Source organism: Salvelinus fontinalis, chromosome 10 (genome assembly GCF_029448725.1).
Source record: "Salvelinus fontinalis isolate EN_2023a chromosome 10, ASM2944872v1, whole genome shotgun sequence".
In the NCBI taxonomy this organism is placed as follows: Eukaryota; Metazoa; Chordata; class Actinopteri; order Salmoniformes; family Salmonidae; genus Salvelinus; species Salvelinus fontinalis.
Window position 1 is genome coordinate 39,582,962 of NC_074674.1, and position 27,216 is coordinate 39,610,177.

Here is a 27,216-nt window from a genome sequence, read left to right on the forward strand (position 1 = left end):
TGGTTTTACATCGTTTTCAGATTTGAAGAAAATGCAGGAAAATATGCAGCCTAAGTCTGACGAGAGCAGATAGAAATTCGTTGCTTTAACTAATTATGACAAATGTTAAGAAAATGTTGAGCAATGTAATAAAGTCATGACTTTTCAAATAAGTTACTTTAAGCTATCGTTACGAAACGCATATCATTACAGCAGTATGTACCGGTATGTTAGCTAGTTACCTCGTTAGTTGGCTACTAATACATCAAACTTGCCAGTATATTAACTGTCTGCTATCTAAAGTTCAATTCAGAAGTTTACATACACTTAGGCTGGAGTCATTCAAACTCGTTTTTCAACCACTCCACAAATTTCTGCAGGAGGGACTGGTGCACTTCACAAAATAGATGGCATCATGAGGCAGGACAATTATGTGGATATATTGAAGCAACATCTCAAAACATCAGTCAGGAAGTAAAAGCTTGGTCGCAAATGGGCATACTTCCAAAGTTGTGGCGAAATGACTTAAGGACAACAAAGTCAAGGTATTGGAGTGGCCATCACAAAGCCCTGACCTCAATCCTATAGAAAATTTGTGGGCAGAACTGAAAAAACGTGTGCAAGCAAGGAGGCCTACAAACCTGACTCAGTTACACCAGCTCTGTCAGGAGGAATGGGCCAAAATTCACCCAATTTATTGTGGGAAGCTTGTGGAAGGCTATCCAAAACGTTTGACCCAAGTTAAACAATTTAAAGGCAATGTTACCAAATACTAATTGAGTGTATGTAAACTTCTGACCCACTGGGAATATGACGAAAGAAATAAAAGCTGAAATAAATCATTCTCTCTACTATTATTTCACATTTTTAAAATAAAGTGTTGATCCTAACTGACCTAAAACAGGGAATTTTTATGAGGATTAAATGTCAGGAATTGTGAAAAACTGAGTTTAAATGTATTTAGCTAAGGTGCATGTATTTCTTAGCCAGCAGCATACCACTGCTGGCTTGCTTCTGAAGCTATGCAGGGTTGGTCCTGGTCAGTCCCTGGATGGGAGACCAGATGCTGCTGGAAGTGGTGTTGGAGGGCCAGTAGGAGGCACTCTTTCCTCTGGTCTAAAAAAATATCCCAATCCCCCAGGCCAGTGATTGGGGACATTGCCCTGTGTAGTGTGCTGTCATTCGGATGGGACCTTATAAAGGGTGTCCTGACTGATGTCATTAAAGATCCCATGGCACTTATCGTAAGAGTAGGAGTGTTAACCCCGGTGTCCTGGCTAAATTCCCAATCTGGCCCTCAAACCATCATGGTCACCTAATAATCCCCAGTTTACAATTGGCTCATTCATCCCCCTCCTCTCCCCTGTAACTATTCCCCAGGTCGTTGCTGCAAATGAGAACGTGTTCTCAGTCAATTTACCTGGTAAAATAACGGTAAAATAAAAAATACAAAAAAATAAATGTAAACTTCAACTATTGCTACCCAACGTTTATTGACTTGATTATTCCCGTCATTCTTAGCTTAGCTAAATGGTATGGCGCGTTCTCAATGGACATTTGGGTGCTCTCGTAAATTCACTCTGGCTATCTACTCCGATTTCAGAGCACTCTTGTCTGAGTACCAGAGCACAGAATAATGAATTAACGAACGCTCAACACCCGTTGAATATGGCCGGTGTCAGTAAACATCGGCAAAAAAGGCGGAATTAAATTGCTGCCAGCAGCACAGTTACAGTCACCAACGCTCTGGATAACATGACAACAGCCTAACCAGCTTCTGCTAGAGCGAGTAAAATGGTCAGAGGGGTCTCATTTGTGTCTGGAAGTAGCTAGCAAGCTAGCCAACGTTAGCTTGGGTCCTTGACTGCTGTTGTAAGGCCCAGAAAGCTCAAATCAACCCTACTCCTCGACCCGAACGTCCAGTGTGTGCTCCGAGAGCGAAACGCACGGGATTTAGAAACGGACAATCTAAAAACGCTCTGAATTTACAAACGAACAATCTGAAAACGCTCTGAATTTACAAACGGACAATCTGACAACACTCTGAATTTACAAACGGACAATCTGACAACACTCTGAATTTACGAACGGACAATCTGACAACGCTCTGAATTTACGAACGGACATTCTGACAACGCTCGGAATTTACGAGCGCACTGTGGCACTCCACATTTGAATTTAAGAACACACCCGAAGTCGTAAAATGTCTAACTAGTCAGTTGTTATGCTAACTAGCTAGCAGGAGGTTGCATAGCAACAGCATCAACTTCCTGTAGACAGGAACTGAAAGTAAACTGTTAGTTTACAGTATACTAAAATGAACTAATAGTATGTAGTGTATAAACTCATTAAGTATGTAGGATACAGTATGTTAGTACAGGTATTCATTAAGTATATAGTATACAGTATGTTAGTACAGGTATTCATTAAGTATATAGTATACAGTATGTTAGTACAGGTATTCATTAAGTATATAGTATACAGTATGTTAGTACAGGTATTCATTAAGTATATAGTATACAGTATGTTAGTACAGGTATTCATTAAGTATGTAGTATACAGTATGTTAGTACAGGTATTCATTAAGTATGTAGTATACAGTATGTTAGTACAGGTATTCATTAAGTATATAGTATACAGTATGTTAGTACGGGTATTCATTAAGTATGTAGTATACAGTATGTTAGTACGGGTATTCATTAAGTGTACAGTATGTTAGTACGGGTATTCATTAAGTATGTAGTATACAGTATGTTAGTACGGGTATTCATTAAGTATATAGTATACAGTATGTTAGTACGGGTATTCATTAAGTATATAGTATACAGTATGTTAGTACGGGTATTCATTAAGTGTACAGTATGTTAGTACAGGTATTCATTAAGTATATAGTATACAGTATGTTAGTACAGGTATTCATTAAGTATATAGTATACAGTATGTTAGTACAGGTATTCATTAAGTATATAGTATACAGTATGTTAGTACGGGTATTCATTAAGTATATAGTATACAGTATGTTAGTACGGGTATTCATTAAGTATGTAGTATACAGTATGTTAGTACAGGTATTCATTAAGTATATAGTATACAGTATGTTAGTACGGGTATTCATTAAGTATGTAGTATACAGTATGTTAGTATGGGTATTCATTAAGTATGTAGTGTACAGTATGTTAGTACGGGTATTCATTAAGTATATAGTATACAGTATGTTAGTACAGGTATTCATTAAGTATATAGTATACAGTATGTTAGTATGGGTATTCATTAAGTATACAGTATGTTAGTACGGGTATTCAAACACAGCTATTGACAACACGCTGGCTTGGAAATGGAAAACAATGTGTGTGAGTTGAACCTTGTCTCCTCTCGTTCGTCTAGACGCTGTTGGACCGTTTTGACTATGACGATGAGCCTGAGGGAGCCGACGAATCAAAGAAGCACCAGACATCTTTGTAAGACCCTCCCGCTTGTACTGTGTGTGTGTGTGTGTGTGTGTGTGTGTGTGTGTGTGTGTGTGTGTGTGTGTGTGTGTTGTGCATCTATATGTTAACTGTGTGTATTTGTTTCATTCTGACAGTACCCAGCAGCCTCCAGGTTTCCCCCAGCACTTTCAACAACACATGATGGGCATGGTACAAGACCTCACACAACAGGTAATAAACCTGATCCAAGACCTCACACACCAGGTAATAAACATGGTACTAGACCTCACACACCAGGTAATAAACATGGTACTAGACCTCACACACCAGGTAATAAACATGGTACTAGACCCCACACACCAGGTAATAAACATGGTACTAGACCTCACACACCAGGTAATAAACATGGTACTAGACCTCACACACCAGGTAATAAACATGGTACTAGACCCCACACACCAGGTAATAAACATGGTACTAGACCCCACACACCAGGTAATAAACCTGATCCAAGACCTCACACACCAGGTAATAAACATGGTACAAGACCTCACACACCAGGTAATAAACATGGTACAAGACCTCACACACCAGGTAATAAACATGGTACAAGACCTCACACACCAGGTAATAAACATGGTACTAGACCTCACACACCAGGTAATAAACATGGTACTAGACCTCACACACCAGGTAATAAACATGGTACAAGACCTCACACACCAGGTAATAAACATGGTACTAGACCCCACCCACCAGGTAATAAACATGGTACAAGACCTCACACACCAGGTAATAAACATGGTACAAGACCTCACACACCAGGTAATAAACATGGTACTAGACCTCACACACCAGGTAATAAACATGGTACTAGACCTCACACACCAGGTAATAAACTTGGTACAAGACCTCACACACCAGGTAATAAACATGGTACAAGACCTCACACACCAGGTAATAAACATGGTACTAGACCTCACACACCAGGTAATAAACATGGTACTAGACCTCACACACCAGGTAATAAACATGGTACAAGACCTCACACACCAGGTAATAAACATGGTACAAGACCTCACACACCAGGTAATAAACATGGTACAAGACCTCACACACCAGGTAATAAACATGGTACTAGACCTCACACACCAGGTAATAAACATGGTACTAGACCTCACACACCAGGTAATAAACATGGTACAAGACCTCACACACCAGGTAATAAACATGGTACAAGACCCCACACACCAGGTAATAAACATGGTACAAGACCTCACACACCAGGTAATAAACATGGTACTAGACCTCACACACCAGGTAATAAACATGGTACTAGACCTCACACACCAGGTAATAAACATGGTACTAGACCTCACACACCAGGTAATAAACATGGTACAAGACCCCACACACCAGGTAATAAACATGGTACAAGACCTCACACACCAGGTAATAAACATGGTACTAGACCCCACACACCAGGTAATAAACATGGTACTAGACCCCACACACCAGGTAATAAACCTGATCCAAGACCTCACACACCAGGTAATAAACATGGTACTAGACCCCACACACCAGGTAATAAACATGGTACAAGACCTCACACACCAGGTAATAAACATGGTACTAGACCTCACACACCAGGTAATAAACATGGTACAAGACCTCACACACCAGGTAATAAACTTGGTACAAGACCCCACACACCAGGTAATAAACATGGTACTAGACCTCACACACCAGGTAATAAACATGGTACTAGACCTCACACACCAGGTAATAAACATGGTACAAGACCTCACACACCAGGTAATAAACTGCTCTTTCTCTCTATTTGTGTCTCTCTCTTCTTTCCGTCTCCTCTTTCTCCCCTCTCTCTCTCTGTCAGAACACACACACACAGTATTAAAACTCCCCGTCTTTCTCCCTCCATCCAGATACCTCTCCCTCCCAACGGCCAGCTCCAGGGCTATGGTCTGCTGCCGGGCCAGGCCTACCCAGGAATGGTGGGTCCTCCAGGCCAGCCCCTTCCTGGTACAGCACCTCCGGGCTTCCCTGGGGGATACCCTCCAAATAAGGACGCCTTCGGCCAACACGTGGGCCATCAAGAACAGGTGAGATTAGTACATTAATAGATTTGAATTAGGTTCGGTGGATTTTTATTAGGCACGAATGGTTAAAAACATGAACATAGTAATTCCGCCATTAATATAATAGATATAGACCAGTCCAATCTTTATATACACTGCTCAAAAAAATAAAGGGCACACTAAAATAACACATCCTAGATCTGAATGAATGAAATATTCTTATTATATACTTTTTTCTTTACATAGTTGAATGTGCTGACAACAAAATCACCCAAAAATTATCAATGGAAATCAAATGTATCAACCCATGGAGGTCTGGATTTGGAGTCACACTCAAAATTAAAGTGGAAAACCACACTACAGGCTGATCCAACTTTGATGTAATGTCCTTAAAACAAGTCAAAATGAGGCTCAGTAGTGTGTGTGGCCTCCACGTGCCTGTATGACCTCCCTACAACGCCTGGGCATGCTCCTGATGAGGTGGCGGATGGTCTCCTGAGGGATCTCCTCTCAGACCTGGACTAAAGCATCCGCCAACTCCTGGACAGTCTGTGGTGCAACGTGGTGTTGGTGGATGGAGCGAGACATGATGTCCCAGATGTGCTCAATTGGATTCAGGTCTGGGGAACGGGCGGGCCAGTCCATAGCATCAATGCCTTCCTCTTGCAGGAACTGCTGACACACTCCAGCTACATGAGGTCTAGCATTGTCTTGTATTAGGAGGAACCCAGGGCCAACCGCACCAGCATATGGTCTCACAAGGGGTCTGAGGATCTCATCTCGGTACCTAATGGCAGTCAGGCTACCTCTGGCGAGCACATGGAGGGCTGTGCGGCCCCCCAAAGAAATGCCACCCAACACCATGACTGACCCACCGCCAAACCGGTCATGCTGGAGGATGTTGCCGGCAGCAGAACGTTCTCCACGGCGTCTCCAGACTCTGTCACGTCTGTCACATGTGCGTGTGAACCTGCTTTCATCTGTGAAGAGCACAGGGCGCCAGTGGCGAATTTGCCAATCTTGGTGTTCTCTGGCAAATGCCAAACGTCCTGCACGGTGTTGGGCTGTAAGCACAACCCCCACCTGTGGACGTCGGGCCCTCATACCACCCTCATGGAGTCTGTTTCTGATCGTTTGAGCAGACACATGCACATTTGTGGCCTGCTGGAGGTCATTTTGCAGGGCTCTGGCAGTGCTCCTCCTTGCACAAAGGCAGAGGTAGCGGTCCTGCTGCTGGGTTGTTGCCCTCCTACGGCCTCCTCCACGTCTCCTGATGTACTGGCCTGTCTCCTGGTAGCGCCTCCATGCTCTGGACACTACGCTGACAGACACAGCAAACCTTCTTGCCACTGCTCGCATTGATGTGCCATCCTGGATGAGCTGCACTACCTGAGCCACTTGTGTGGGTTGTAGACTCCCTCTCATGCTACCACTAGAGTGAAAGCACCACCAGCATTCAAAGTGACCAAAACATCAGCCAGGAAGCATAGGAACTGAGAAGTGGTCTGTGGTCACCACCTGCAGAACCACTCCTTTATTTGGGGTGTCTTGCTAATTGCCTATAATTTCCACCTTTTGTCTATTCCATTTGCACAACAGCATGTGAAATGTATTGTCAATCAGTGTTGCTTCCTAAGTGGACAGTTTGATTTCACAGAAGTGTGATTGACTTGGAGTTACATTGTGTTGTTTAAGTGTTCCCTTTATTTTTTTGAGCAGTGTATTTCTTTTATTTTACCTTTATTTAACTAGGCAAGTCATTTAAGAACAGATTCTTATTTACAATAACGGCCTAGGAACAGTGGGTTAACTGCCTTGTTCAGGGGCAGGACGGCAGATTTGTACCTTGTCAGCTCGGGGATTCGATATAGCAACCTTTTGGTTACTAGTCTTCTAACCACTAGGCTACCTGCATCTAACTGCTAGGCTACCTGCCTCTAACCGCTAGGCTACCTGCCTCTAACCGCTAGGCTACCTGCCTCTAACCGCTAGGCTACCAGCCTCTAACCGCTAGGCTACCTGCCTCTAACCGCTAGGCTACCTGCCTCTAAGCGCTAGGCTTCCTGCCTCTAACCGCTAGGCTACCTGCTCTAACCGCTAGGCTACCTGCCTCTAACCGATAGGCTACCTGCCTCTAACCGCTAGGCTACCTGCCTCTAACCGCTAGGCTACCTGTCTCTAACCACTAGGCTACCTGTCTCTAACCACTAGGCTACCTGCCTCTAACCGCTAGGCTACCTGCTCTAACCGCTAGGCTACCTGCCTCTAACCGCTAGGCTACCTGCCTCTAACCGCTAGGCTTCCTGCCTCTAACCGCTAGGCTACCTGCCTCTAACCGCTAGGCTACCTGCCTCTAACCGCTAGGCTACCTGCAGCCCCAAACTAGTCATATGATTTGGAATATTAAATTACTCAGTTAATGTGTATCACTTCTCAGAACTCATCACGCATTGCAAGTGTTCTTCCTGTTCCACATGCAACAATGTAGTGGTACTAACATATTTACAATCTTATTTGATGTTGTAAATGTTATGGTTTCTGCTTGTCAGGATATGAATATGGATCTGGACCCCCCCTCCATGAAGGATGGACGACACCGACCGGATGGCAGGAAGTCACCATCAGGATCTAGGTGAGTGCTGGTCAGGTGGCCAGTCCCTATTGGTTAATGGCTAAAGACAGCGTTCAAATGGCCAGTTTCTATTTTTTAATTGCTAAAGATGGCGTTCAAATGGCCAGTTTCTATTGGTTAACATCTAAAGACAGTGTTCAAATGGTCAGTTTCTATTGGTTAACATCTAAAGACAGTGTTCAAATGGTCAGTTTCTATTGGTTAACATCTAAAGACAGTGTTCAAATGGCCAGTTTCTATTGGTTAACAGCTAAAGACAGTGTTCAAATGGTCAGTTTCTATTGGTTAACATCTAAAGACAGTGTTCAAATGGCCAGTTCGTATTGGTTAACGGCTAAAGATGGCGTTCAAATGGTCAGTTTCTATTGGTTAACATCTAAAGACAGTGTTCAAATGGCCAGTTCGTATTGGTTAACGGCTAAAGATGGCGTTCAAATGGTCAGTTTCTATTGGTTAACATCTAAAGACAGTGTTCAAATGGCCAGTTCGTATTGGTTAACAGCTAAAGACAGTGTTCAAATGGCCAGTTCGTATTGGTTAACAGCTAAAGACAGTGTTCCAATGGCCAGTTTCTATCAGATCCTGAAATTAACTTTTTGGTTAATTAAGCAGCCAAAATATATTTTGCCACAATAAAAAAAATAAGTAAGCATTCATTCTGATGTTTCTAAAAAGAAGAAATCTATTACTAGTAAAAAGTAATGTGGTATATTGCTCATTGAGTCTTTTAACCAATGTATTTTAAAATAAATCATTTAGCTACAATAGTGAAAACAGATTCTACAACTGAACATCAAGAATCAACAGTGTCCTGCCCTGCCACAAAGTGCTGAGGTATCACGGTATATTGAAGAGATAAGGCACAGAAAGGGGGGTGTGTTATATTGGCCAATATACCACGGCTAAGGTCTATTCTTAGGCACGACATGTCGCGGATTAAATGTAGAAGCACACAAATAAATGTAGGAGAACAATTTTAAGTATTTGAGTGTTTTTTAAAATTATTTTATGATAAGAAATTACCTGAAAGTTAATGAATGAAATGTTTTTGGAGCGTTTCGTGCGTCTCGCTGCCCCTTTAAGGGGCGGGACGTTACCGCGGTAACCGGGCACTCACAGCCACCTCGTGATGAGAAGAGAATCTCCAGTCTCTTGCAGCAGTTGCAGAAAACTTAAGCTAACATTGAAAAATAAAATATAGAAACCTAGCGTGTGAATTGGGGATGCCAACAAAAGACTAAGACTTAAGTTACACTTTTAGAATACTTTCTTTAGGATTGAATAAAAATGGACTCTTCCCAAATACTGTGTGTGACCACCCACCAACGTGGCTGGTCAAATAGACTTTCTTACTCGCAAATTACGAAATCTACCCGCATTTGGCGGAAGTTAATTTCCAACCCTGGTTCCTATTGGTTAATGTTCAAATGGCCAGTTCTTATTGGTTAATGTTCAAATGGCCAGTTCCTATTGGTTAATGTTCAAATGGCCAATTCCTATTGGTTAAGAGCCTTGATCACATGAAATTTTGATCAAGGCTTTATCCGCAATTTTAAATTCCATTGTTGTGCGACTCGAGCACAATTCCCGCCCGCAGTTTAAGCCCTGCTTACCCAAACTCATGGTTTGTTGTGAGATTTTTTTCTCTCTACCCTATTTCAAAATGTCCAAGATAAGCTAACATCCTCTCCAGACCTTGTGTTGTTGCCTACCGTACGTTGCTCCAAGGTATGGGATTTCCGAGGCTAGCCAAGCAGTAATATAAGCGGTATGTGATTTGTGTCTGTTCTCTCTCTCTAGGTCTCCTAAGAGGAGGCGGTCGCGGTCCAACTCTAGAACACAACGGTCCAGAAACCGACGCTCTCGCTCGCGGTCCAGAGACCGCCGCAGACACTCCCCACGGTCACGCTCCCAGGAACGCAGGGAGAGAGAGAAGGAGAAGGAGAAAGAGAGGGAGAGACGGCAGAAAGGACTGCCACAGCCCAAGGCTGACACGCTGAGCGGTGAGACAACTCTCTCGCTCTCCTCTCTCTTTATTCACCTAGTCAGTCTATGTCATGGAAAGAGCAGGTGTTCTTAATGTTTTGTACACTGTGTGTATATATATATATATATATTTATATTATTGGTTCCCTTTCCAATGTGAATCACTGTCACTTAATCTGTCATTATTTCTCTCTCTCCCTGTCTTTCTCCCTGTCTCTCTCTCTCCCTGTCTCTCTCTCTCTCCCTGTCTTTCTCCCTGTCTCTCTGTCGCTCTCTCTCTGTCTCTCCCTGTTTCTCCCTGTCTCGCTCTCTCCCTGTCTCTCTCTCTCTCCCTGTCTTTCTCCCTGTCTCTCTTTCGCTCTCTCTGTCTCTCCCTGTCTCTCTCTCTCTCTCCCTGTCTTTCTCCCTGTCTCTCTGTCGCTCTCTCTCTGTCTCTCCCTGTCTCTCTCTCTCCCTGTCTCTCTCTCTCTCCCTGTCTCTCTCTCTCTCTCTCCCTGTCTCTGTCCCCATGTCCCCCCGCTCCTCCAGTGTGTAGTACCACTCTGTGGGTGGGTCAGTTGGACAAGAGAACACAGCAGCAGGATGTAGCCTGCCTACTGGAAGAGTTTGGACAGATAGACTCCATCAACGTAAGTTTAGTGTGTGTGTGTGTGTGTGTGTGTGTGTGTGTGTGTGTGTGTGTGTGTGTGTGTGTGTGTGTGTGTGTGTGTGTGTGTGTGTGTGTGTGTGTGTTTAAACCACACACTGACTCTTTAGGTTGCTGTTAAATAATTCAAATTTAGAATCTCTGATTTCTTGTGCCAATATCTTCCAATTCACTTGGTAAGCTCCTTCCTCACCTCTCCCCTCTCTCCCCTCCCTCCTCTCCTCCCTCTCCCCTCTCCTCCCCTCTCTCCTCTCCTCTCCCCTCTCCTCCCTCCTCTCCCCTCTCTCGTCTCCTCTCTCCCCTCCCATCTCTCCTTCTCCTTCCCTCTCTCCTTCTCCTTCTCCTCTCCCCTCCCTCCTCTCCTCTCCCCTCTCCTCTCTCAGATGATTCCTCCCCGAGGTTGTGCCTACATTGTCATGGTCCACAGACAGGATGCCTTCAGAGCTCTGCAGAAACTCAGCAGAGGATCCTACAAAGTCAACCAGAAAGCCATCAAGGTATGTGGGCTCTGTTCGAATAAAGGGCCGGTTTCCCGGACACAGATTAAGCCTTGCCTTGTGCTAGACATCCTAAAAAAGCAAGTTCAATTAAGTGCTTCTTAGTTTATGACTAGGCTAAGTCTGTGTCCGGGAAACCGGCCATGAAAGTAAATATGAATATTGATTTAATATGTATATTATCGTCTCTCGTCCCCAGATCGCGTGGGCGTTGAATAAAGGTATCAAAGCAGAGTTGAAGCAGTACTGGGATGTAGAGCTGGGCGTTACCTTCATCCCCTGGTCTAAGATACGACAGGACCAGCTAGAGGACATCAGAGAGGGAGGGACGCTGGACCCAGACACACTGGACCCAGGTAATAACACACACTGGACCCAGGTAATAACACACACTGGACCCAGGTAATAACACACACTGGACCCAGGTAATAACACACACTGGACCCAGGTAATAACACACACTGAACCCAGACACACTGGACCCAGGTAATAACACACACTGGACCCAGGTAATAACACACACTGGACCCAGGTAATAACACACACTGGACCCAGACACACTGGACCCAGGTAATAACACACACTGGACCCAGGTAATAACACACCCTGGACCCAGGTAATAACACACACTGGACCCAGGTAATAACACATACTGGACCCAGACACACTGGACCCAGGTAATAACACACCCTGGACCCAGGTAATAACACACACTGGACCCAGGTAATAACACACACTGGACCCAGGTAATAACACACACTGGACCCAAGTAATAACACATACTGGACCCAGACACACTGGACCCAGGTAATAACACACACTGGACCCAGGTAATAACACACACTGGACCCAGGTAATAACACACACTGGACCCAGACACACTGGACCCAGGTAATAACACACACTGGACCCAGACACACTGGACCCAGGTAATAACACACACTGGACCCAGGTAATAACACACACTGGACCCAGGTAATAACACACACTGGACCCAGGTAATAACACACACTGGACCCAGGTAATAACACACACTGGACCCAGGTAATAACACACACTGAACCCAGGTAATAACACACACTGGACCCAGGTAATAACACACACTGGACCCAGACACACTGGACCCAGGTAATAACACACACTGGACCCAGGTAATAACACACACTGGACCCAGACACACTGGACCCAGGTAATAACACACACTGGACCCAGGTAATAACACACACTGGACCCAGGTAATAACACACACTGGACCCAGGTAATAACACACACTGGACCCAGGTAATAACACACACTGGACCCAGACACACTGGACCCAGGTAATAACACACACTGAACCCAGGTAATAACACACACTGGACCCAGGTAATAACACACACTGGACCCAGGTAATAACACACACTGGACCCAGGTAATAACACACACTGGACCCAGGTAATAACACACACTGGACCCAGGTAATAACACACACTGGACCCAGACACACTGAACCCAGGTAATAACACACACTGGACCCAGGTAATAACACACACTGGACCCAGGTAATAACACACACTGGACCCAGACACACTGGACCCAGGTAATAACACACACTGGACCCAGGTAATAACACACACTGGACCCAGGTAATAACACACACTGGACCCAGACACACTGGACCCAGGTAATAACACACACTGGACCCAGGTAATAACACACACTGGACCCAGGTAATAACACACACTGGACCCAGGTAATAACACACACTGGACCCAGGTAATAACACACACTGGACCCAGGTAATAACACACACTGGACCCAGGTAATAACACACACTGGACCCAGGTAATAACACACACTGGACCCAGACACACTGGACCCAGGTAATAACACACACTGGACCCAGGTAATAACACACACTGGACCCAGACACACTGGACCCAGGTAATAACACACACTGGACCCAGACACCCTGGACCCAGGTAATAACACACACCGGACCCAGGTAATAACACACACTGGACCCAGGTAATAACACACACTGGACCCAGACACACTGGACCCAGGTAATAACACACACTGGACCCAGGTAATAACACACACTGAACCCAGACACACTGGACCCAGGTAATAACACACACTGGACCCAGGTAATAACACACACTGAACCCAGGTAATAACACACACTGGACCCAGGTAATAACACACACTGGACCCAGATACACTGGGCCCAGGTAATAACACACACTGAACCCAGACACACTGGACCCAGGTAATAACACACACTGGACCCAGACACACTGGACCCAGGTAATAACACACACTGGACCCAGGTAATAACACACACTGGACCCAGGTAATAACACACACTGGACCCAGGTAATAACACACACTGGACCCAGGTAATAACACACACTGGACCCAGGTAATAACACACACTGGACCCAGACACACTGGACCCAGGTAATAACACACACTGGACCCAGGTAATAACACACACTGGACCCAGGTAATAACACACACTGGACCCAGGTAATAACACACACTGGACCCAGGTAATAACACACCCTGGACCCAGGTAATAACACACCCTGGACCCAGACACACTGGACCCAGGTAATAACACACACTGGACCCAGGTAATAACACACACTGGACCCAGGTAATAACACACATTGGACCCAGACACACTGGACCCAGGTAATAACACACACTGGACCCAGGTAATAACACACACTGGACCCAGGTAATAACACACACTGGACCCAGGTAATAACACACACTGGACCCAGACACACTGGACCCAGGTAATAACACACACTGGACCCAGGTAATAACACACACTGGACCCAGGTAATAACACACACTGGACCCAGGTAATAACACACACTGGACCCAGGTAATAACACACACTGGACCCAGGTAATAACACACACTGGACCCAGGTAATAACACATACTGGACCCAGACACACTGGACCCAGGTAATAACACACACTGGACCCAGGTAATAACACACACTGGACCCAGACACACTGGACCCAGGTAATAACACACACTGAACCCAGACACACTGGACCCAGGTAATAACACACACTGGACCCAGACACCCTGGACCCAGGTAATAACACACACCGGACCCAGGTAATAACACACACTGGACCCAGACACACTGGACCCAGGTAATAACACACACTGGACCCAGGTAATAACACACACTGGACCCAGACACCCTGAACCCAGGTAATAACACACACTGGACCCAGGTAATAACACACACTGGACCCAGACACACTGGACCCAGGTAATAACACACACTGGACCCAGGTAATAACACACACTGAACCCAGACACACTGGACCCAGGTAATAACACACACTGGACCCAGGTAATAACACACACTGAACCCAGGTAATAACACACACTGGAGCCAGGTAATAACACACACTGGACCCAGGTAATAACACACACTGAACCCAGACACACTGGACCCAGGTAATAACACACACTGGACCCAGGTAATAACACACACTGGACCCAGATACACTGGACCCAGGTAATAACACACACTGGACCCAGGTAATAACACACACTGGACCCAGGTAATAACACACACTGGACCCAGACACACTGGACCCAGGTAATAACACACACTGGACCCAGGTAATAACACACACTGAACCCAGACACACTGGACCCAGGTAATAACACACACTGGACCCAGGTAATAACACACACTGAACCCAGGTAATAACACACACTGGAGCCAGGTAATAACACACACTGGACCCAGATACACTGGACCCAGGTAATAACACACACTGAACCCAGACACACTGGACCCAGGTAATAACACACACTGGACCCAGGTAATAACACACACTGGACCCAGATACACTGGACCCAGGTAATAACACACACTGGACCCAGGTAATAACACACACTGAACCCAGGTAATAACACACACTGGACCCAGGTTATAACACACACTGGACCCAGACACACTGGACCCAGGTAATAACACACACTGGACCCAGGTAATAACACACACTGGACCCAGGTAATAACACACACTGGACCCAGGTAATAACACACACTGGACCCAGATACACTGGACCCAGGTAATAACACACACTGAACCCAGGTAATAACACACACTGGACCCAGGTAATAACACACACTGGACCCAGGTAATAACACACACTGGACCCAGACACACTGGACCCAGGTAATAACACACACTGGACCCAGGTAATAACACACACTGGACCCAGACACACTGGACCCAGGTAATAACACACACTGAACCCAGGTAATAACACACACTGAACCCAGACACACTGGACCCAGGTAATAACACACACTGGACCCAGGTAATAACACACACTGGACCCAGGTAATAACACACACTGGACCCAGGTAATAACACACACTGGACCCAGACACACTGGACCCAGGTAATAACACACACTGGACCCAGGTAATAACACACACTGAACCCAGGTAATAACACACACTGAACCCAGGTAATAACACACACTGAACCCAGACTCACTGGACCCAGGTAATAACACACACTGAACCCAGGTAATAACACACACTGAACCCAGACTCACTGGACCCAGGTAATAACACACACTGGACCCAGGTAATAACACACACTGAACCCATGTAATAACACACACTGGACCCAGACACACTGGACCCAGGTAATAACACACACTGGACCCAGGTAATAACACACACTGAACCCAGACACACTGGACCCAGGTAATAACACACACTGGACCCAGACACACTGGACCCAGGTAATAACACACACTGGACCCAGGTAATAACACACACTGGACCCAGACACACTGGACCCAGGTAATAACACACACTGGACCCAGACACACTGGACTAGACTACTAGAGTATACACAGCAGTCTAAATAAGACTCAGCGAATATGACGAGCAGCACCACAGATATAGAGATGAACGCGATGCAAGACTTCATTGTCACACAAGAGTATCTGCACCTGTTTACAGGTGTGTTTCACGCTGCTACAACGATGTGGCAGCTACGGGGCCAAAAACAGCAGACAAGTTTTGCCTTGCGGTTCAATGCTCTCACACACACACACACACACACACACGGATACCTGTATAGTACCTGTCTGACCACGTGTCCCTTGTTTGACAGAGTGGAGGAGTGTTCAGAGTAACCAGGACACACCAGAGGAGTTCAGACAAAATGGCCGCTCTGAGCCGTTAGCCACGTTGGAGGACACTGCTGGGACCGCACCTGTAGCCACTCCTGTACAGGTAAATATTTTAGTTTGTTCCCTTTATCATAGATACCTATGCTCTACCTCAGTGAGCGAACACATTTTTCCAGATTCTGTATGGCACCCTATTCCCTATATAGTGCACTACTTTAGACCAGAGCCTTATAGCACCCTATTCCCTATATAGTGCACTACTTTAGACCAGAGCCCTATGGCACCCTATTCCCTATATAGTGCATTGCTTTAGACCAGAGCCCTATGGCACCCTATTCCCTATATAGTGCACTACTTTTGACCAGAGTCCTCTCCAATATTTAGTGAATAGGGTGCCATTTTAGTGGGTTCCACTTGGGTCACTCTCCAACCCTCTGTCTAACAGGCTCCTCCCTCGTCGTCTCCCCAGGTACATCCGGTCCAGGTGCAGTCGATGGGAGGTGTAGGTTCTCTCCAGCAGCACCCCTCCTTCCCCCCTGGGCCTGGCCCTCCTGGTGGTCCCCCCATGGGCCTGCCTCCCCCTTCCTTCCCCCCTGGTGTACCACCCGGACCTCCTCCCTCCTTCATGAGACCGGGACCAAGGTTCAACCCCATGCAGATGATGCCACCAGGTAACACTACAAGATATCTCTCTATCAAAACCTTTCTCTCTCTCTCTATAAAGATCTCACTCTATCAAAACCTCTCTGTCTCGATATCTCTCTATCAAGATATCTCTCTCTTCTCTCTCCCTCTCTATTTCAATCACTCATTCTCAAACATCTATCTATCTACTGTATCTATATAAAGCTGTCCATCTCACAAGCCTGAGTCTTTCGCTCTCTCTCTAAGAGTACTGTTCTCAATTCAATTTCAATTCAAGGGGCTTTATTGGCATGGGAAACATGTTAACATTGCCAAAGCAAGTGAGGTAGATAATATACAAACGTGAAATAAACAATACAAATTAACAGTAAACATTACACTCACAGAAGTTTCAAAAGAATAAAGACATTACAAATGTCATATTATATATATATACAGTGTTGTAACAATGTACAAATGCTTAAAGTACACAAGGGAAAATAAATAAGCATAAATATGGGTTGTATTTACAATGGTGTTTGTTCTTCACTGGTTGCCCTTTTCTTGTGGCAACAGGTCACACATCTTGCTGCTGTGATGTCACACTGTGGTATTTCACCCAGTAGATATGGGAGTTTATCAAAATTCGGTTTGTTTTCGAATTCTTTGTGGATCTGTGTAATCTGAGGGAAATATGTGTCTCTAATATTGTCATACATTGGGCAGGAGGTTAGGAAGTGCAGCTCAGTTTCCACCTCATTTTGTGGGCAGCCTGCACATAGCCTGTCTTCTCTTGAGAGCCAGGTCTGCCTACGGCGGCCTTTCTCAATAGCAAGGCTATGCTCACTGAGTCTGTACATAGTCAAAGCTTTCCTTAAGTTTGGGTCAGTCACAGTGGTCAGGTATTCTGCCACTGTGTACTCTCTGTTTAGGGCCAAATAGCACTCTAGTTTGCTCTGTTTTTTTGTTAATTCTTTCCAATGTGTCAAGTAATTATCTTTTTGTTCTCTCTCTCTCCACCAGGTTTCCTTCCGCCTGGGTCGATGCCCCTGGGCCCCTCTGGGCCCCCTCCCTCAGCAGCAGGGGTTGTCGGGGGAGTTGAGCTGTCTCTGGATCCAGCCGGCCTGGGTTTGTAACCTTAACCAGAGATCATAGTAGAATAGTCTTTTACTAAAAGTTGTAGAGTAAGAGGACAGAGTAGATTGGAACCCAGAGAGTCGATTGAAACGCAGAGATGTTAACCAGACCATGTTACTGTCTCTAGTAGTTACCTGATAGAGATGGTAACCAGACCATGTTACTGTCTCTAGTAGTCTAGTAGTTACCTGATAGAGATCAGACCATGTTACTGTCTCTAGTAGTCTAGTAGTTACCTGATAGAGATGTTAACCAGACCATGTTACTGTCTCTAGTAGTCTAGTAGTTACCTGGTAGAGATGTTAACCAGACCATGTTACTGTCTCTAGTAGTCTAGTAGTTACCTGATAGAGATGTTAACCAGACCATGTTACTGTCTCTAGTAGTCTAGTAGTTACCTGGTAGAGATGTTAACCAGACCATGTTACTGTCTCTAGTAGTCTAGTAGTTACCTGATAGAGATGTTAACCAGACCATGTTACTGTCTCTAGTAGTCTAGTAGTTACCTGATAGAGATCAGACCATGTTACTGTCTCTAGTAGTCTAGTAGTTACCTGATAGAGATGTTAACCAGACCATGTTACTGTCTCTAGTAGTCTAGTAGTTACCTGATAGAGATGTTAACCAGACCATGTTACTGTCTCTAGTAGTTACCTGATAGAGATGTTAACCAGACCATGTTACTGTCTCTAGTAGTCTAGTAGTTACCTGATAGAGATGTTAACCAGACCATGTTACTGTCTCTAGTAGTCTAGTAGTTACCTGATAGAGATGTTAACCAGACCATGTTACTGTCTCTAGTAGTCTAGTAGTTACCTGATAGAGATGTTAACCAGACCATGTTACTGTCTCTAGTAGTTACCTGATAGAGATGTTAACCAGACCATGTTACTGTCTCTAGTAGTCTAGTAGTTACCTGATAGAGATGTTAACCAGACCATGTTACTGTCTCTAGTAGTTACCTGATAGAGATGTTAACCAGACCATGTTACTGTCTCTAGTAGTTACCTGGTAGAGATGTTAACCAGACCATGTTACTGTCTCTAGTAGTCTAGTAGTTACCTGATAGAGATCAGACCATGTTACTGTCTCTAGTAGTCTAGTAGTTACCTGATAGAGATCAGACCATGTTACTGTCTCTAGTAGTCTAGTAGTTACCTGGTAGAGATGTTAACCAGACCATGTTACTGTCTCTAGTAGTTACCTGATAGAGATGTTAACCAGACCATGTTACTGTCTCTAGTAGTTACCTGATAGAGATGTTAACCAGACCATGTTACTGTCTCTAGTAGTCTAGTAGTTACCTGATAGAGATGTTAACCAGACCATGTTACTATCTCTAGTAGTCTAGTAGTTACCTGGTAGAGATGTTAACCAGACCATGTTACTGTCTCTAGTAGTCTAGTAGTTACCTGATAGAGATCAGACCATGTTACTGTCTCTAGTAGTCTAGTAGTTACCTGATAGAGATGTTAACCAGACCATGTTACTGTCTCTAGTAGTCTAGTAGTTACCTGATAGAGATGTTAACCAGACCATGTTACTGTCTCTAGTAGTCTAGTAGTTACCTGATAGAGATGTTAACCAGACCATGTTACTGTCTCTAGTAGTTACCTGATAGAGATGTTAACCAGACCATGTTACTGTCTCTAGTAGTTACCTGATAGAGATGTTAACCAGACCATGTTACTGTCTCTAGTAGTCTAGTAGTTACCTGATAGAGATGTTAACCAGACCATGTTACTGTCTCTAGTAGTCTAGTAGTTACCTGATAGAGATCAGACCATGTTACTGTCTCTAGTAGTCTAGTAGTTACCTGATAGAGATGTTAACCAGACCATGTTACTGTCTCTAGTAGTCTAGTAGTTACCTGATAGAGATGTTAACCAGACCATGTTACTGTCTCTAGTAGTCTAGTAGTTACCTGATAGAGATGTTAACCAGACCATGTTACTGTCTCTAGTAGTCTAGTAGTTACCTGATAGAGATGTTACCCAGACCATGTTACTGTCTCTAGTAGTCTAGTAGTTACCTGATAGAGATGTTAACCAGACCATGTTACTGTCTCTAGTAGTCTAGTAGTTACCTGATAGAGATCAGACCATGTTACTGTCTCTAGTAGTCTAGTAGTTACCTGATAGAGATGTTAACCAGACCATGTTACTGTCTCTAGTAGTCTAGTAGTTACCTGATAGAGATGTTAACCAGACCATGTTACTGTCTCTAGTAGTTACCTGGTAGAGATGTTAACCAGACCATGTTACTGTCTCTAGTAGTCTAGTAGTTACCTGATAGAGATGTTAACCAGACCATGTTACTGTCTCTAGTAGTTACCTGGTAGAGATGTTAACCAGACCATGTTACTGTCTCTAGTAGTCTAGTAGTTACCTGATAGAGATCAGACCATGTTACTGTCTCTAGTAGTCTAGTAGTTACCTGATAGAGATGTTAACCAGACCATGTTACTGTCTCTAGTAGTCTAGTAGTTACCTGATAGAGATGTTAACCAGACCATGTTACTGTCTCTAGTAGTTACCTGGTAGAGATGTTAACCAGACCATGTTACTGTCTCTAGTAGTCTAGTAGTTACCTGATAGAGATGTTAACCAGACCATGTTACTGTCTCTAGTAGTTACCTGATAGAGATCAGACCATGTTACTGTCTCTAGTAGTCTAGTAGTTACCTGATAGAGATGTTAACCAGACCATGTTACTGTCTCTAGTAGTTACCTGATAGAGATGTTAACCAGACCATGTTACTGTCTCTAGTAGTCTAGTAGTTACCTGATAGAGATCAGACCATGTTACTGTCTCTAGTAGTCTAGTAGTTACCTGATAGAGATGTTAACCAGACCATGTTACTGTCTCTAGTAGTTACCTGATAGAGATGTTAACCAGACCATGTTACTGTCTCTAGTAGTTACCTGATAGAGATGTTAACCAGACCATGTTACTGTCTCTAGTAGTTACCTGATAGAGATGTTAACCAGACCATGTTACTGTCTCTAGTAGTCTAGTAGTTACCTGATAGAGATGTTAACCAGACCATGTTACTGTCTCTAGTAGTCTAGTAGTTACCTGATAGAGATCAGACCATGTTACTGTCTCTAGTAGTCTAGTAGTTACCTGATAGAGATGTTAACCAGACCATGTTACTGTCTCTAGTAGTCTAGTAGTTACCTGATAGAGATCAGACCATGTTACTGTCTCTAGTAGTCTAGTAGTTACCTGATAGAGATGTTAACCAGACCATGTTACTGTCTCTAGTAGTTACCTGATAGAGATCAGACCATGTATATTAACCTGTATTCTCTGTCTCTGTTCCCTCATCAGGTAACCAGGTGCCTGGTCCTCCAGTGGGCTCACCAGGCGGTCCCATCCCACTGTCTGGAGGTCTTCTTGGGGCTCGCCCCGGCATGATCCCCCTCCAGCGCCCTCCAGTCCACTCTCCTGGTCCGGTCCTCCCCCCACCTCACATGCAGCGCTTCCCTCCTCCCCACGGTGGCCCACATGGCCCCCACCCCCCTCGGGGCCCCCCCCACCACAACATGCCACCCCAGATGATGCCCCCCAACAGGGGCCCCCACCCTCACATGATGCACCACGATGGCCCCCCTCCGCCGCCCGGGGGCCCACGAGGGTTTGGGATGGGCATGCCCCCTTCCCATCCCATGAGGGGTCCCTTCCCTCCCCACGGGCCCCTCCCTGGGGGGCCACCACCACCCTTCATGAGGGGGGGCCCTCGAGGGCCAGAGGGGCCGGAGGAGATTGAGGGGAGGGGGCCCCCCAGGGGCGAGAGACCTGGGTTTAGGGACAGAGATCCAGATAGGGAGCGAGAGAGGGACTGGGAGAGGGATAGAGAGAGGGAGAGGTTTGGTGGAGGGGGGAGGCGGTTTGGGGACGGAGGGAGAGGAGGAGGAGGATGGGGAGAGAGGATGGAGGAAAGGGAAAGGTTTGGGGGGTGGCAGGAGGATGGGGGAGAGCCGAGAGGGGGGGGAGGGTGGGAGAGAGATAGAGACAGGCGGGACTGGAGAGAGAGACGAAGCAGTCCTGATGGAGAGAGGGAGCGAGGGAGAGGAGGAGACGGAGAGAGTGAGCGCGGAAGGAGTGCGGGAGGAGAGAGGGAGCGAGGTAGAGGATCAGAGGTAGGAGAGAGGGGGAGAGGAGAGGTAGGAGAAAGGGGGTTGGGGGAGAGGGAGAGAGGTAGAGGAGAGGTTGGAGAAAGGGGTGTAGGAGAGAGGGGTGTAGGAGAGAGGGGGAGAGGTAGAGGAGATGTAGGAGAAAGGGGTGTAGGAGAGAGGGGGAGAGGTAGAGGAGATGTAGGAGAAAGGGGTGTAGGAGAAAGGGGTGTAGGAGAGAGGGGGAGAGGTGGAGGAGTTGTAGGAGAAAGGGGGTTGGGAGAGAGGGGGAGAGGTAGAGGAGAGGTAGGAGAAAGGGGGTTGGGAGAGAGGGGGAGAGGTAGAGGAGAGGTAGGAGAAAGGGGTGTAGGAGAGAGGGGGAGAGGTAGAGGAGAAAGGGGGTTGGGAGAGAGGGGGAGAGGTAGAGGAGAGGTAGGAGAAAGGGGGATAGGAGAGAGGGGTAGAGGAGAGGTAGGAGAAAGGGGGGTAGGAGAGAGGGGGAGAGAGGTAGGAGAGAGGGGGCGCGGCGGGAGTGAGGGAGGAGAGGGAGAGCGGCAGAGGCGACCGAGGAACAGAGAGAGGACATCTCGTTGGGACACAGACGATCGACTAGGAGACAAAGCAGAGGTAGAACCAGAGAACGTGGAACTCAAGCTCCGGAACTCTGACGACAACAACACAGAAACCCTCCCACCTACTACTACTACTACTACTGTTGTTGCTGCTGCTGCTACGACAGAACCCTCTAAAGAACCTCCTACGGATTCTAAAGATTCCACTGTAGAACCCTTCCAATCCCAACAGAAGGTGGAATCGGAACCCTCTGGCCTCCCTGTTGAAGTGACTGGTACAGAACCGCGCGTGGCGTGTGTTTCTGGATCTACAAGTCAACCTCAGCCCATAGAGAAAACTCATGCGGATGAGACACAGGAGACTGAGGCAGTGGCTACCAAATGAAACCTTTAATTTTTTTTTTATGTTAGCCTAGGTGCCAGTCTGTTTCTGCCTTCATGACAACTCCTGTCACTAACTCCTTTGTGGAATTGTCATGTTTGACTTGATATTTACTGCAATGGAGCTGGCAAGAGCACAAACGGATCTGGGACCAGGCTAGTTTGATGTTGCCCCTCAACCACAGATATAGAATCAGATTCCCCTTATCCCTCCAATTGTAACCTTAGCCATAGGGGATGGTAATATACAGAGCATTCGGAAAGTATTCAGACCCCTTGACTTTTTCAACATTTTGTTACCTTACAGCCTTATTCCAAAATGGATTAAATAGTCCCCCCCCCCCCCGATCAATCTACAAACAATACTCCATAATTACAAAGCAAAAAAACAGTATTTTAGAAATGTTTGCAAACGTATTAAAAATAAAAAAAACTGAAATATCACATTTACATAAGTATTCAGACCCTTTACTCAGTACTTTGTTGTAGCACCTTTGGCATCGATTACAGCCTTGAGTCTTCTTGTGTATGACGCTACAAGCTTGGCACACCTGTATTTGAGGAGTTTCTCCCATTCTTCTCTGCAGATCCTCTCAAGCTCTGTCAGGTTGGATGGGGAGCGTTGCTGCACAGCTATTTTCAGGTCTCTCCAGAGATGTTGGATCGGGTTCAAGTCCGGGCTCTGGCTGGGCCAATCAAGGACATTCAGAGACTTGTCCCGAAGCCACTCCTGCGTTGTCTTGGCTGTGTGCTTAGGGTCGTTGTCCTGTTGGAAGGTGAACCTTCGCCCCAGTCTGAGGTCCTGAGCGCTCTGGAGCAGGTTTTCATCAAGGATCTCGCTGTACTTTGCTCCGTTCATCTTTCCCTCGATCCTGACTAGTCTCCCAGTCCCTGCTGCTGAAGAACATCCCCACAGCATGATGCTGCCACCACCACCATGCTTCACCATAGGGATGGTGCCAGGTTTCCTCCAGACGTGACGCTTGGCATTCAGGCCAAAGAGTTCAATCTTGGTTTCATCAGACCAGAGAGTCTTGTTGCTCATGGTCTGAGTCCTTTAGGTGCCTTTTGACAAACTCCAAGAGGACTGTCATTTGCCTTTCACATATGAGTGGATTCAGTCTGGCCACTCTACCATAAAGGCCTGATTGGTGGAGTGCTGCAGAGATGGTTGTCCTTCTGGAAGGTTCTCCTATCTACACAGAGAACTCTGGAGTTCTGTCAGAGTGACCATCAGGTTCTTGGTCACCTCCCTGACCAAGGCCCTTCTCTCCCGATTGCTCAATTAGGCCGAGCGGCCAGCTCTAGGAAGAGTCTTGGTGGTTCCAAACGTATTCTATTTAAGAATGATGGAGGCCACTGTGTTCTTGGGGACCTTCAATGCTGCAGACATTTTTTTGTACCCTTCCCCAGAGCTGTGTCTCAACACAATCCTGTCTCGGAGCTCTACGGACAATTCCTTTGACCTCATAGCTTGGTTTTTGCTCTGACATGCACTGCCAACTGTGGGACCTTATATAGACAGGTGTGTGCCTTTCCAAATCATGTCCAATCAATTGAATTTACCACAGGTGGACTCCAATCAACTGGTAGAAACATCAAGGATGATCAATGGAAACAGGATGCACCTGAACTCAATTTAGAGTCTCATAGCAAAGGTTCTGAATACTGATGTAAATAAGGTATTTCTGTATTGTTTTTTTATATATATTTGCTATATAAAAACAAAATGTAAATAACTTTTTTGCTTTGTGATTATGGGGTATTTTGTGTAGATTGATGTTTAAAAAACAACATTTTAATCCGTTTTAGAATAAAGGCTGTAACTAAATGGAAAAAGTCAAGGGGTCTGAATACTTTCCTGAAGGCCCCTGGATATGTACCCTGGGCGCCCTGGTCAGTGTACTGTAAGCTGCCATTTAGGATGTAAGTGAATATCTGATCCTGGATCAGTGGGTTACAGGTCACTTCTACATATTTTCCCTAATAGTCTCTCAATGGCCTCCTTCACTTGTCTCCTCTCCTTCGTGACCACACTACAGAGAGGATGTGTGCTAGGCATCAGCAGTAACATGGATGTCAACTAAAACCCACCCAGATCCTTACATCCATCAAGTGGTCATGAAGGAAAGGAGACGAGGAAAGGACGTTTTTTTTTTTGTTGTTGTTGAAAGTATTGTTGGAACAGGGTCATCTAAATAATCTGTTCTCGTCTCCTCCACTTCCTGCTCTGAATAGACAACAGGTGCATTCTATTCCAATGCCAGTTGTGACATAAACAAAGCAATGTGGTTAGATGTGTTCACTTGTCCAATCGGTTGCAGACAAAGTAAAGAAAGGAAGCCAGGAGTCCATACTGTAACTGGAAGGACTGTTTTAGTGCTTTTATCTGACGGACTCTGACCTCTGAGTTAACTACGCCCACTTTGGAGCTGGAATGTTGTTTTGAAAACACTTGACAAACCCAAGTTCAATTCAGGGTTGTATTCATTAGGTACCAAAATGGACTGAAACAGGGAGGAGCTACCTGCACTTGTCCAATAAGAAATGCTCATTTTCGCTTTCCTGCTGCAAAGCATTTTGGTACGGTGCGCACTAATGAATACGACCCAGGTGAAGCGAAAGGAGAGGTCTGGGGGTGTTTAGATGCTGTAAATAAGCTTTTTTTATTGCCAGTTGCCAATCAATATGTTGTTAATTTTGAGCATCACGACAGGAAGAAATGAACAAAAGGCCCTTTTTTTGCTGTACTGTTTTTCATTTTTAACTGGTAAATGTTACAGCAAGGCTTTAGGATATGAAAAGTTTGTTTTAATTTTTAAGTTAAAAGAAAGAAACAATGGAATTAAATATCCAATATTTCAGCGATAGGGAAATTGTTTTTAATAATAAACTATTTTCGTACCAGATCTAGCCTTTTTCTGATTTGTTGATTTGATTTCTCAAACCACGATGAGAAGTCACCCCCTCTTTGCTGAGCTCAATAACTAATCTGTTATCGACCTTTTTCAAAGTGATATTTCACTACAAAAAAATCAAAGTTTGTTAGATTGTTTTCAGACCTTAGAAGTGGTCTTTATGTAGAGTATATTCCGGCGTGAAAACTTCAGAAATACATCCTATTGTCCTGCCTATCTTCCTCCTAAAGTTTTTGAACAGGGTCCATGTGTCACGTTTGTTTGTTGATCCAACTTTAATCAGCTTATTCCTGACTCTGTGTTACAACACTGGTGTTGAGGGTTTGATACCTGGACCAAGTTATACTAGATAGGCATACTAGACCTATAGAACAGTGTGAACTGGAAAGGAAGTGGCCTTTTCTGGACCAGAATGGCCCATAGGGCAGAAGCCCTTATCTGAACCAGAATGGCCCACAGGGCAGGAGCCCTTATCTGAACCAGAATGGCCCATAGGGCAGGAGCCCTTATCTGGACCAGAATGGCCCATAGGGCAGGAGCCCTTATCTGAACCAGAATGGCCCATAGGGCAGGAGCCCTTATCTGAACCAGAATGGCCCACAGGGCAGGAGCCCTTATCTGGACCAGAATGGCCCATAGGGCAGGAGCCCTTATCTGGACCAGAATGGCCCATAGGGCAGGAGCCCTTATCTGGACCAGAATGGCCCATAGGGCAGGAGCCCTTATCTGGACCAGAATGGCCCATAGGGCAGGAGTCCTTATCTGAACCAGAATGGCCCACAGGGCAGGAGCCCTTATCTGAACCAGAATGGCCCATAGGGCAGGAGCTGACTGTGCCTTCGGAAAGTATTCAGACCCCTTGACTTTTCCACATTTTGTTACATTACAGCCTTATTCTAAAATGGATGACATTTTTAAAAATCAATCGACACACTACTCCATAAGACAAAGCAAAAACAGTTTTATAGACATTTTTGCTCATATGTAAAACCCCCCCAAACATATCACATTTACATAAGT

The 27,216-nt window shown here is 45.4% G+C and overlaps 1 protein-coding gene across 2 annotated transcripts in view; it reads left to right on the top strand.

The window, feature by feature from the left end:
* scaf4a (SR-related CTD-associated factor 4a) overlaps positions 1-26,187 on the top strand; it is a 50,056-nt gene extending 23,869 nt beyond the window's left edge. The window contains exons 8-19 of one of the 2 annotated variants that reach the window (XM_055936806.1): positions 3,364-3,437; positions 3,563-3,638; positions 5,351-5,527; positions 8,053-8,135; positions 9,936-10,138; positions 10,650-10,750; positions 11,151-11,264; positions 11,464-11,620; positions 16,428-16,549; positions 16,892-17,117; positions 18,094-18,198; positions 21,541-26,187. In XM_055936806.1, coding sequence (XP_055792781.1) covers positions 3,364-3,437; positions 3,563-3,638; positions 5,351-5,527; positions 8,053-8,135; positions 9,936-10,138; positions 10,650-10,750; positions 11,151-11,264; positions 11,464-11,620; positions 16,428-16,549; positions 16,892-17,117; positions 18,094-18,198; positions 21,541-23,282 — 3,180 coding nt within the window. In that variant the 3' untranslated portion in view covers positions 23,283-26,187. The remainder of the gene's footprint in view (positions 1-3,363; positions 3,438-3,562; positions 3,639-5,350; positions 5,528-8,052; positions 8,136-9,935; positions 10,139-10,649; positions 10,751-11,150; positions 11,265-11,463; positions 11,621-16,427; positions 16,550-16,891; positions 17,118-18,093; positions 18,199-21,540) is intronic. The other variant, XM_055936807.1, reaches the window with a different exon arrangement.
* The last annotated feature ends 1,029 nt before the right edge of the window (positions 26,188-27,216 follow it).